The sequence below is a fragment of the Plecotus auritus genome (assembly GCF_963455305.1).
Source record: "Plecotus auritus genome assembly, chromosome: 1".
Taxonomy (NCBI): domain Eukaryota; kingdom Metazoa; phylum Chordata; class Mammalia; order Chiroptera; family Vespertilionidae; genus Plecotus; species Plecotus auritus.
In genome coordinates, this window is record NC_137770.1 from 63,632,618 (window position 1) to 63,646,122 (window position 13,505).

At 37.8% G+C, this 13,505-nt stretch overlaps 1 protein-coding gene across 1 annotated transcript in view; it reads left to right on the plus strand.

Moving 5' to 3' along the window:
• TRPM7 (transient receptor potential cation channel subfamily M member 7) overlaps positions 1-13,505 on the plus strand; it is a 135,026-nt gene that overhangs the window by 85,649 nt on the left and 35,872 nt on the right. Inside the window, exons 23-28 of the mRNA XM_080678086.1 lie at positions 1,683-1,809; positions 3,202-3,386; positions 4,664-4,796; positions 5,362-6,074; positions 9,972-10,033; positions 11,306-11,365. Coding sequence (XP_080534212.1) covers positions 1,683-1,809; positions 3,202-3,386; positions 4,664-4,796; positions 5,362-6,074; positions 9,972-10,033; positions 11,306-11,365 — 1,280 coding nt within the window. The remainder of the gene's footprint in view (positions 1-1,682; positions 1,810-3,201; positions 3,387-4,663; positions 4,797-5,361; positions 6,075-9,971; positions 10,034-11,305; positions 11,366-13,505) is intronic.

Consider the following 13,505-nt stretch of genomic DNA (forward strand, 5'->3'; position numbering starts at 1 on the left):
CAGAGGTAGAGTGGTCTTAAGGGGTTGTTAATTCATAGCTAAGGACATCTGTTCTCTTTCCTCCCATGGCTCTGTAATCATAGTGTCTGATTCATACAAGTTTCCCTTATGATTATGAGACTATGTAACAAGCAACAGGAAGAGATACTGTTTTCCATTGTACTCTTTAGGGGGAAAATCTCTTTTCCAGAACCCCCTATTGTACCTTTACTTTTATCTCACTAGCTCAAATGTCCTTCAATTTCAGTTGCTCTGAAACAGGGCAATGGTGATGGGGTTGTATTGATTAGTTTAGACCAATCATGGTGGATTTAGGTGATAAATGGTGTGTTTTTTTGGATTGTTTTAATTGGGCTAAATAACTTGCTAACATTGGTGATATAGCCAACTTTCAGAGATATTCTTATATATGTGTGTGTGTGTGTGTGTGTGTGTGTGTGTGTGTGTATTATTTCAGAGAGGAAGGGAGAGGGATAGAGAGATAGAAACATCAATGATGAGAGAGAATCATTGATTGGCTGCCTCCTGCATGCCCCCCACTGGGGATCAAGCCCACAATCCAGGCATGTGCCCTTGACCGGAATCAAACCTGGGACCCTTGAGTCCACAGGCTGATGCTCTACCCACTGAGCCAAACCAGCCAGGGACAGAGATGTTCTTCTACTGACCTCCACATCTGGGTTATGGAATCTTTATCTTGTTAGCTCCCTCTTGATCTCTCTGGCTCTCTCACCCCATACCTGTGTTGCTCCCTACCCACCTATTTATAGGTCATTAGGTCAGGGGATGGCCAGATCGTGGTCATCAGTTGTTATCAGATGTTGAAACAATGAGGTTTTGCCAGCTTGGTCAAATTTTGTGTTTAATCGCTTCTTGTTCAGTTTCTTCCCAGGTTTTCATTGACTACACTCTTTCTGATGTGGCTCTAGTTTTAGTTGTTATAAAGCATTGTATATAGTTTTTTAGTCTCCTGCATTCTCTTTCTTGGGTAAAATGGAAATAGATTTGTAAACTTTTTTAAGAGTGATACAAAATTTGTCACTAATTAATGGTTATTTACTTCTAATCCTTGCCTTCTTAAATTGTTTTTACTTTACTCAAATAACTTCGTGCCTGGTATTAAAGCTCTTCACATTTTTGTATTCAGCTATATTCTGACTTCAGAAACATTTCTGGTGGGGATAATGAAAGCTAAGAATTCAAACCTAATCATTATATATTTGAGAGGCATTTGAACCACTCTTTAAACCCTCTTTTGTGACATAATAATATAAACTCAGTAATCTTTATGTTTGTAATCTTTATGACTGAGTTTACTGTACTCTTTTATGGTTCCATTACTTTTCTTATAGAAATGTTATAGTGTGGCTGAATCTCGGAATTATGTTCTCCTTAATGCTTCTCAGGCTAACCCCTACCTTGAAGGTTAGACATAATGTAAAAATATATTTCCTTGTCTGTAATAGAGTGGTAGAACAGATATCCATATCCCTCACAAAATTCTTCTGTGTTGGAATATTTCTAAGTTGGTGTTCCTGTGGCTGCCTGCCCAGAACTTTTGCTAGAATCTATAAAACAGATTTATATATAATCAAAACTTCCTTTACCCAAACAAACATTAATATTTGTTAGAAGCAATTACTGGTGAATTACTAAATATATATGTTTTTTTCTTTCTAAAGTGTGTGCAAATGATTCAGTTATCCCTGCAATCTGTGGTCCTGGGACGTGGTTGACTCCATTTCTTCAAGCAGTCTACCTCTTTGTACAGTATATCATTATGGTCAATCTTCTTATTGCATTTTTCAAGTAAGAATTTTATTCAGTTGCTTATTGTAATGAGATCATTTAGCATACATTTCTACTCAATTTGAAGGAAATAAAATTTTAATTCCAAAAATTTTATTGAGGCCTAAACTAAAATTATCTTTGAAATTTGCAAATAAGAACGTATTCATTTTCATATTAAATGAGTTCTGAATTTGAGACTTTATTAAATATCTTTCAACATGCAGTTCTTTTGTAAATGTAAACCTTTATTTGGGATTTTTAATAAGTTGTCAAATACCCATTCAGTATACAAACAGAAAAGCAAATAAAAAATTAATCAGTAATTCCATTCTCAATATTTTGGTGTACATCTTTTTATCATTTTTTGTGAATACATAGGAACTATTTTTTCTTTTCAAAAATAATATTCATATAGCCCTACACAGTTTTGCTCAGCATCCAATCTGTATGTCTCTCTCACATTGATGTTTCTCTCTTTATGTCTCTCCCCTTCCCTTCCATTCTCGCTAAAAAATCAATGGGAAAAATATCCTCGGGTGAAGATTAACAACAACAAAATAATAATGTTCATAAATATATATGTGTATATATATACATATATTAATTGATATTCGAAAGAGGAAGGGAGAGACAGAAACATCGATGTGAGAAACATCAATTGATTGCTTCCCATATGCACCCAATGAGGGATTGAACCCACAACCTGGGTATATGCTCTGACCGGGAATTGAACTGGTGACTCTTTGGTGCATGGGGCAATACTAACCAACTGAGCCACACCAGCCAGGGACCTCTCATTTATTTTTAATAGCTATCTGGTATTCCATGATGTAGTCATAATTGTTCAAGATAGTGTGTTATATTGTTCAATTCAATTGATTATAACTTTTTGTTCCCAAAATGACATAGTGGTTAAATTTCTTACCAGTCCTTAAGTATTTCCTTAGAATATTTTTCTAAAAGTAGAAGTGTTCAATATATCTATTTTTAGGGCTTTTTTCACTTAAGTTAAAATAGGCCCATGTCCTCAAATCTGCCAAGACTAGGTATTATCTTTTTAATGATTATTAATTTGATAGTACATAAAAGGATCTTATTTTTATTTGCACTTACTTTGTTGCTACTAGGATAGAATATTTACTTAGGTTTTTGTCAGTTATATATAATCTTAACATCTTAATGATTTTTTGCCCATTTTGGGGGGAGTTTGTAATTAAGATTCTCAACAATATCAAACCTTGTGCCTTATACTTCTTGCATGTATTTTTTCCGATTTCTCATTTGACTTTTTTGTCTTATTTATGGTAAGATACTCTTTTGAATCCTTGTTTAGAACAGAATTACAATTAAGTCTTTAGCATTTAAAATGTGATTAGCTGTTTGTTCTATTTTCATTCTTTTTTATCTAAGCAATGTGTATTTACAAGTGAAGGCAATTTCCAATATTGTATGGAAGTACCAACGTTATCATTTCATAATGGCTTATCATGAGAAACCAGTTCTGCCTCCTCCACTTATCATTCTCAGCCATATAGCTTCTCTCTTTTGCTGCATATGTAAAAGAAGAAAAAAAGATAAGACTTCAGATGGACCAAGTAAGTAAAATATATTAAAACAATGTTTTTGTTTATTTGCTTTTTATTCCAGTGTTTACATTTTATCAGTTATCAGTATTACACTAAAAGCTAAGTATTAGTTTTTTTTCTTTAATCCTCACTAGAGGATATATTTATTTGATTTTTAGAGAGAGAGAGAAAGAAACATCCATCTGAAAGAGAAACATCGATGGGTTGCCTCCTATAAGCACCTTGACGGGGGATCAAACCTGCAACAAGGGTTATGTGCCCTGACTGGAGATCAAACCCACAATCTTTTGGTATGCAGGACGATGCTCTAACCAACTGAGCCACCCATCCAGGGCCTAAAGGCTAAGTATTAATTTTATTCAGAAGACTTAATTGGTTAATGTTACTGTAAAAACTTTTGTTGAATTTTCCAAAACAGAATTTTAAGCAAAATATGACATCTGTAAAATTAATTTAGTATTAAACTTCTTTTTGAAAATGGCATCTGTTTTTTGTTTTTTTTTTTTATGATAATCTTACCTAATAATAGACAAACATGTAAATTAACCATACCTCTGCTACGCCACCAGCCAATTAGGAGTGATATGCAAATTAACCCCACAAAGATGGTGGTTAATTTGCATACACAGATGCCGAGTGACGGGGCCATGGCGACAGCGCAGGCATTCTGTCCCACCCCTGGTCTCTCAGGGCCTCTGGGCAGCGTGGGAAGGCAGGGCTGGAGCAGAAAGAGGCGGCTCTGGGGCCTGAGCAGAAAGGGGGCTGGGCTAGAGTGGAAAGACGGTGCTGGCAGCTAGGGAAAGGAAAGCCTTTCTAGCATGAATCTTCGTGCATCGGGCTTCTAGTGTATATAATAACACTTTCTGTTCTACAAACCATTTTTGCTGCTTTGGAAACAATACTTTTAGTACATTTTGTACACTGCACGAGACTAATTACCATATCAAACTGTTTAAAATTTTATAATCTCTTTCTGTTCTACCAATTCATTTCTTAAATTCCTCTACCTGGATATGTGAGGGAGAGTTCTGAGAAAGATAGTTGGGGAAGAGTGTTTTATGGGAAAAGATCATTAGGACAGAAATACTTGAAACTGTTCTGCTGAGATCACACTATGAATAAAGAAAGAAACGAAATACTTGTTAGTGCTTTAGACATACAGCTGTAAAAAAAAAATGCAGATTATGCTTATAGGCTTATGAACCCTGAGTAATTCATAACTCATGAGTTAAAGTTGGATATCTTGATAGCCTTCATTGATTTATTTTTTTCTTTTCCCTCCATAGAACTTTTTTTAACAGAAGAAGATCAAAAGAAACTTCATGATTTTGAAGAGCAGTGTGTTGAGATGTATTTTAATGAAAAAGATGACAAATTCAATTCTGGGAGTGAAGAGAGAATTCGTGTAACTTTTGAAAGGTTCAGAAGCTCTTTAATTATAATTGATTATATATCAGAATAGATCCTTATAGTTATGTCTCTTATACAATGACTGCCTCCACAGTCATTGTTCAATTTATGTTTGTCAAACAAGTAAGTTTAGTAATAGTTTTACATTATATTTTGGGAGACAGTTCAGTTCTAGTATTTCATGTATGTCAGTAAATCAGTCCTATGTTATTTTTTATCCTTGTTAATGAGGGCAGAGAAGAATTAATGGTTTTTGTTTTTACTAGTGGGAGAAAATTAAAACTATTATTATATTAAGTGATTTGTTTCTATCAGCTATGCTATATTAGGAAAGCATATGATGTTGGTGTAGATATAATGGTAATGGAAGTTTTGTATTTAATTATGATGGGATTGGCATGGGAGCTTTCTTAAATATAAAGTGTACTTTCTATAAATAATCATACCTTATTTTATAACTTACCTTGTTTGAGTGCATGTGAAATTTTTTTACCATTATAATTTATTGAAGTTACAAAAAATTTCTAAAACATTGATTTTCAACATTTGTAAAATGCCTGTTTCTCCCCTATAGAGTGGAGCAAATGTGCATTCAGATGAAAGAAGTTGGAGATCGAGTCAACTATATAAAAAGATCATTACAGTCATTAGATTCTCAAATTGGCCATTTGCAAGATCTTTCGGCCCTGACTGTGGATACATTAAAAACACTCACTGCTCAGAAAGCTTCGGAAGCTAGTAAAGTTCACAATGAAATTACACGAGAATTGAGCATTTCCAAACATTTGGCTCAAAACCTTATTGATGATGGTCCTGTAAGACCTTCTGTATGGAAAAAGCAGGGTGTTGTAAATACCCTTAGCTCCTCCCTTCCTCAGAGTAGTCTTGAAAGTAATAACCCTTTTCTTTGTAATATTTTTATGAAAGATGAAAAAGATCCCCAATGTAACATATTGGGTCAGGATTTACCTCTAATTCCCCAGAGAAAAGAATTCCATTTTCCAGAGGCTGGTTCCTCTTGTGGTGCCTTATTCCAAAGTGCTGTTTCTCCTCCAGAACTGCGACAGAGACTACAGGGGGTAGAAACCTTAAAAATATTTAGTAAAAATAAGTTGGGCAGGTCACCTAATAGTATACCACATCTATCATCCCCACCAACCAAACTTTTTGTTAGTACACCATCCCAGCCAAGTTGCAAAAGCCACTTGGAAACTGTAACCAAAGATCAAGGAACTGTTTGTTCTAAAGCTGCAGAAGGCGATAATATAGAATTTGGAGCGTTTGTGGGTAAGTTTGGCAAAGTGATATTTGTATATCAATATTATTTACTTTGTAATTATAATTATTACCTTAGAAATAAAAATTAGCAATAGCTAATTGAAACTATGTACCCATGTGACGAGTGGAGTATATATAGATCTAATAATAGAGTGTGGTTCCAAAATTTTTGTAGGGAAGCAGAAATGGGAGAAATATTTATACCTAAGGTGCAGTTTCCTACAATAACAATTGTTTGGAAAACTTTTTTGAAACTTGTCTTTTGAATTTGAGGATCTTCTATTGAATTTGATCAACCTGTATTGAAAGAACCTACATGTTAGTTACTTGGGGAATAATAGGAACATACAGGGAAGACTGAAATAACTGGAAAAGAGAACTGACTTATAAGTAGAGTGGCCATATAATTTTTTATCTAAACCAGTACACTTATAAGAGTGAAAGGGTGCACTGCTAATAATTACATCAGGACAGTAGTGAACGCCAGAACTCTACTTATAGTCAACCCATTTATATGTACCCAGAGAAGAGAGCATTTCAAAAAAAATAATTTGTCCGTTTATTTATTTAAATTTTTAATTTTGAAATAAATTTAGACTAATAGTAGCAAGTTTGCAGAAATATTATAAGGTGATCATTCTTTTTTTTAATGGAATTCATTGGAGTGACATTTGTTAACAATGTTATATAGGTACTAGGCCTGGCCAGCGATCAGGGCCAATCGGGGCCTTCCTTCCCCTGGCTGCCGGCTGCCAGCCAGGGCCTTCATTCCATGCCACCCCCTGGTGGTCAGCGTATGTCACAGCGCGCGGTTGAACTCCCGAGGGGACAATTTGCATATTAGTCTTTTATTTTATAGGATAAGGTATACAGTTCTATAATACATCATCTGTATATTATACCAGTATGTTCACCATCCCAAGTAGCGTCTCCTTCCATCACCCTTTATCTGCCCTTTATTCTCTTCTACTTCCCCCCACCAGGAATGATTCATTCTTTTCTTTTTTAATATGTTTTTATTGATTTCAGAGAGGAAGGGAAAAGGAGAGATAGAAACATCAATGTTTAGAGAGGATCATCGATCGGCGGCCTCCTGCACCCCCCCTACTGGGGATTGAGTCCTGGATCTGGGCATGTGCCCTGACCAGAAATCAAACCATGATCTTCTGGTTCATAGGTCAATGTTCAACCACTGAGCAACACTGGCCGGGACCCCTTTTTTTTTAATCCTCACTGAAGGATAATTTGATGTTGTTTTTAATTGGTTTTAGCGGGGAGGGAGAGAGGCATTGATCATGATCTTGGTGAAAACTGTTTCAATGGAGGAATTGGTGGAGGGAGAAACAGATTAGTATAGTGAACCAAAGTATGAATAGGAGGATGGAATGTAAAGAGAGTGCACACTGACCAACGAGGGCAGCTCCTGTGTTGAGCGTCTGCCCCCCTTGGTGTTCAGTGTGCATCATAGCAGTCGTTTGGTTGATTGGCATATTAGCCTTTTATTATATAGGACTAGTGGCCCGGTGCACAAAATTCGTGCACATAAGGGTGTGTCCCTCAGCCCGGCCTGCACCCTCTCCAATCTGGGACCCCTCAGAGGATGCCTGACAGTCGAACATCCCTCTCGCAATCTGGGACCACTGGCTCCTAACTGCTCACCTGCCTGCCTGCCTAAGCGCCCCTCACCACTCTGGCCTGCGGGCCTGATCGCCTCCAACTGCGCCCATCTTGTGGCCTGATCACCCCTAAATGCTCCCCCTGCTGGCCTGATTGCCCCCAACTGCCCCCACCGCCAGCCTGCTCGCCCCCAACTGCACCCCCTGCCGGTCTGCTCGCTTCCAACTGCCCCCCGTCGGCCTGCTCGTCCGCAACTGACTTTGCCGGCTTTATGGCCCCCACTGACCCCCCTGCCGGCCTGCTCGCTCCCAACTGCCCCTCCCTCTGGCCTGCTCACCCCCAACTGCCCTCCTCCACCAGCCTGATCAACCCCAACTGCCCTCCCCTGCCAGCCTGATTGCTCCTACCTGCCCCCCCTTTGCCGGCCTTCTTGCCCCCAACTGTTCCCAATTGCTGGCCTTATCACCCCCAACTGCCCACCCCCACCAGCCTGCTTGCCCCTAACTCCCCCCGCTGCTGGCCTGTTCACCCCCAACTGAACCCCTTGCCGGCCTGCTTGCCCCCAACTGTCCCCACCCCCACTGGCGAGATCACCTCCAACTGACCTCCCCTCCTTGACTAATCACCCCTAATTGCCTCTGCCTTGGCCCCGCCACCATGGCTTCGTCCGGAAGGACGTCTGGAGGTCTCCCAGTCTAATTAGCATATTACCCTTTTTAGTATAGACTAGAGGCCCAGTGCATGAAATTCTTGCACAGGGGAGGGTGTCCCTCAGCCCAGCCTGCACCCTCTCCAACCTGGGACCCCTCAAGGGATGTCCGAGGCCCGAGGTCGGGCCTAAATGGGCAGTCGGACATCCTTCTCACAATCCAGGATTGCTGGCTCCCAACTGCTCGCCTGCCTGCCGCCCTAACCACTTCTACCTGCCATCCTGATCACCCCCTAACCACTCCCCTGCCAGCATGATTGACGCATAACTGCTCCCCTGCTGGCCCGATTGCCCCTAACTGCCCTCCCCTGCCAACCTGGTTGCCCCCAACTGTCCTCCCCTGCAGGCCTGGTCCCCCCCAACTGCCCTCCCCTGTAGGCATGGTCCCCCTCAACTTATCTCCCCTGCATTCCAGGTCGCCCCCAATGCCCTCCCCTGTAGGCCTGGTCCCCCCCCAACTGCCCTCCCCTGCAGGCCTGGTAGCCCCTAACTGCTCCCCCCTGCTGGCCTGGTTGCCCCCAATGCCCTCCCCTGTAGGCCTCGTCCCCCCCCCCAGTTGCCCTCCCCTGCAGGCGTGGGTCCCTCCCAACTGCCCTCCCTGCCGGCCACCTTGTGGCGGCCATCTTGTGTCCACACGGGGGAGCAATCTTTGACTACGTGGGGGCGGCCATCTTGTGTGTTGGAGTGATGGTCAATATGCATATTACTCTTTTATTAGATAGGATGGTTTTAATGATGATGGAGACTTAAAGCATATTTAAGTGTTGACAGTCTAACATAGGGAGGTGAAAGGTGAGGAGGGCATGCATTATAGAGCTGGTTAGGTCCATAATGTTAGAGAGGAAGGGAGAGAGAGAGAGAGATGGAAACGTCAATGATAGACTCATTGATTGGCTGCCTCCTGCACACCCCCTACTGGGGATCGAACCCACAACCCGGTCATGTGCCCTTGGCCAGAATCGAACCTAGGACCCTTCGGTCTGCAGGCTGACGCTCTATCCACTGAGCCAAACCAGCTAGGGCAAGGCCAACTCTTAAGTTATCTAGGTACTGAGCATACTAGTCTCTACTGCTAGGCTACATGGAGTTCTCAGTGGATGTTCAGAAACATACATAAAATCCAAATAAAATTTATCTCAATTCATTTTTTAAAAACACATTTTAGTCTTTTTTGTTAATACTATATTGCTGCTAGGATGGAGATTTATATACCTATGTATACGATATGTATTTATAATATGTATATGTAATATATAATGCTTTTACATTTTATTAATAGTAAAAATGATCAAAAATATTTTTCTCCTTTTTCCTTTTATATTTCAAGCAGTTCACTTCCTGTCACATGCTAAATTTTTTTGTAGGAGACCTTTGGCTTTTGCTATTGAGCTACTTACCTTTTCTAGCTTCTTGACAGATATTTTTAGTATTTATCAAAAGAGCTACAGCAAACTGCAAAGCCATCAAAACTACTTAAAAACAACACAAATCACTTGTTAATATAGACTTAAGTCGATAACATCATTTGGATAGATAAGAAAAAAACAAATTTTTGTTGTAATCTTTTTTCTCTCTTTAAGGACACAGAGAGAGCATGGATTTACACAGGCTTAAAGAAACCTCAAATAAGGAAGAAATATTCGTAAGTAAATCCTTGTAACAGCATAGCTCAATTTTATTTTGCTATTTTGGGGTTTTGTTCAAAATAGAATTAGACTTTTTTTTAGTAAAAATATAGATTTAGCAGAGACCATCATCAACATGATTCCAAATATTTGAAGCTAAACATAATTTGAAAAAAGAAACAATTAACAAATATGCAAAAATGTATAAACAGCTTGCATTTTAAAACTAACGTAAAATAAATCACATATTTAGAATATTTTAAAAATGATTCTCCTATATGTTTCCATTGACTAAATATTTATCAAGTTCAACTCTTTCTCACACTCAGAAGTTTATGAGAACATAAATCTGGCTCTCAAGGAACCTGTAGTCTAGCAATAAGCTAGATATGCCAGTAACTACAATATAATGTGCAAGTGCATATTCAATAAGGTTTCTTAAGTAAATTTTAAAATATAGAGAAAACTGGCAAAAAAAAGTTTTGTTTCCTGGCAGAAAATTAGTTTTTGTTCTTAACGGTTGCTTTCATAAATTAACCATAACTATTTAGAGCCTTAGAGGTTATGACGTAGATACAGAAAGGAAATTAAGAAGACTAGAGGTCCAGCTGGTGTAGCTCAGTGGTTGAGCGTCGAGCCATGAATCACATTGAGATTCAATACCTGGTCAGGGCACATGCTTGGGTTGGGGGCTCAATCCCCAGTAGGGGGTGTATAGGAGGCAACCAATCAATACTATTTCTCTATTTCTATCTCTCTATCCCTCTCTAAAGTTAGTTTTTTTTAAAAAAGACAAATTTTAACCATTTGTACACCATAAGCGTCTATAGACGCAAGTGGCGGACCTTTTTTAATTATCGTGGCAGTTAACTGGTTAAAAAAAAAGACTAGAGAAATATTAAGCTTCTCCTTTCTTTAAAGAACTGAAGTGAAAATAATCAGGTGACAAATATAATGAAAAACAAAGCTATAGCCAGTTTCTAGGAGTGATTATTCCTCAGATGTCCATAGTTAATTGTGCAATTACTGTCAGAACATGTCATTTATTGTCCTGCATATAAAAGAAAGATTCAAATGCATTTTAATGATACAAATACTAACATTTGTATATTTAACAACATATTCTGATTGAAGTATTGTACTAAAATAAATAGCTTAATGACTGTTAACTAGATTTTGTTAACTTGAGATTTAATTGGTGATTATATGCAAATTGAGATGGAATAATTACATGGGGTGCTTTTTGTTTTCATATTGGCCTTTAAATTTGTATTTCTTATCTCAAATAGGACCAGCAGAATGATATAAGAAATACGATTCTGGAGTATTCAGAGTTGTCTAAATATCAGGTAAATTCTCTTTAGTACATGTGGGCTTCAAAGTCAATTAAAAATATACCTATGCCTTTAGATGGAAGAAGTAGGTTTAAGTTCGGTGGACTTACCATAAAACTATAATTTACATGTTGTTTTCTAACCATTTTAACTCTGTGGCATACTTCTAAAGATCTGAATTTTTTTCATTATATATAATGACCAAAAGAAGAGAGAACTACATAAATGGGTTGAGTGCATTTAGGTAGCCTTAGCTGACATATGATGATGAAAATGAAAAGAAGGGAAGAAGAAAGGAATGAGAAAAAATAATAAGTAAAAAGAAGAACAGATAAATCTCTACCAAAGTTGGTTTTAATAATTCTTAAAATGTAGACATGATATATATATATTCCATGTAAGGTTTTTCTTGAACATGTTTTAACTGTAGTGGATTTTTTAAGTAAATAAAGTGTTTATGGACCTTTATAAATTTTAGTAAAGCTGTTTATAATTGGAATTATTTAAACTTAATAAAATTTCTTTATTTAAATTACTTAAACTTAATAAAATGTTTTTCTATATGCATATATCCTTTTATTAAAAATCCATACTCACTATATTATTTTGCTCAGGTATTCAGTTTATTTGTGCTAGTGTAAGAGAGCTCATTATCTCTTATTTTACTTCTTCCGTACAGTATATTTAGCTGTACAAGTGTGACATACATTATAATTTGGGTGGTATATTTGTTCACTTTTTAGTGAAGGTAATTTTTTAAATGTTTTAATTTTTGTTGGATACTTTGAGTACTAGAATTTAGGAGGTATTTGATACCTTTTAGCATTATTGATAAAACTTAAATAGATATCAGTCAGTGCCTGAAATTGCCTTTGACCCCAGACCTATGCACTTAAATGACTATACCCCAAGACTATAAATCTTGTACTTACATATACTTATTTAGTGGAGGTAAATATTTCAAGATGAAGACATCAGAGAAGACTTCATAAAGGAGGCAGAATTTTGAAAAGCCATGGAAAGATATGTAGGCAGTTCTTGAGATAAAAAGGTGTTTCAGGTAGAAGCAGCATGAACAGTAGTGAGGCAGAGACAGAAGATATTAGAACATGTTAAAGCAAATGTTAGTTTTGCTAGTGAATAGGTTCATCTGAGGAAGTTCTAGGAGATAGGGCGGTGCAGTGGTCCAGTCTGAGGGTAGTTTAGAAGTATATTTCTTGCTCAGTGGGATGGCGCTTCTTCATCCAGTCATTCAGGAATGCAGGCTAACACTAGCCTTTTCATTTTATGGCTGTGCTATCCACTAAGGTCATATAATAGAGCACAGAAAAGCACAGGAGAGGTTTTTATGAGCCAGGCGTAGAAGTAGCATACATCATTTGCTCTGAAATTCAAAGGGAGAGAACTTAATTATGTGATTACACCTAACTGCAAAGGAGGCTTGGAAATGTATTTAGCTGCTTGAATAAAGTAGAGGAGATTGAATTTTGCTAGACCATTTGCAGTCTGTGCCACAGGGCCAGATATATAACTGCTTAAATATCAAGTGAAATATTTTGAAAAATTTGTTAGAATCAAGGTAAGAAGCCATTGAAGATTTTTGGTTATCCTTGTAGGAACCACTTATCCAGCAGCAGTGTACAGGATGTATGGGAACAACCATAGACACAGGAGACTTACTAGGAAATTTAATCCATAATTCAGGAGAGGTAATAATATCTTGATATTGACACATGGAAATGGAAAGGAGTTTCTAAGCTCAAATAATAGTGACTATTGTAGAACCATGTGTAGAAAAGCAAATTGAAAAGAGTATGAATTAGTATGGGAGTAATTACATTGTTTAAAATAATTAAATGAGAGAGAACAGCAAGCCAATCAGGAGTTTCTGAATGGTAGGAAAAAATACAAGACTTACAGGAAACGAAGGTCAATGATATATATTGATATAGGATGTCATCAAAAGGGAGAAGCTAAAGGTGAGGAGTAAACTGAGATTCAAATGTTCCCTCTTCTTAGGAATTAAGAGGAGAAAAAGGTACAATGAAGTAATATTCACAGAGATGACAATTATTATGATGTTGAAGCAGCCATCACAGAATCAATGCAGGAGGATTTCAAGAAAGGAGAATGTATAATAGTTGCTGGTACTTGA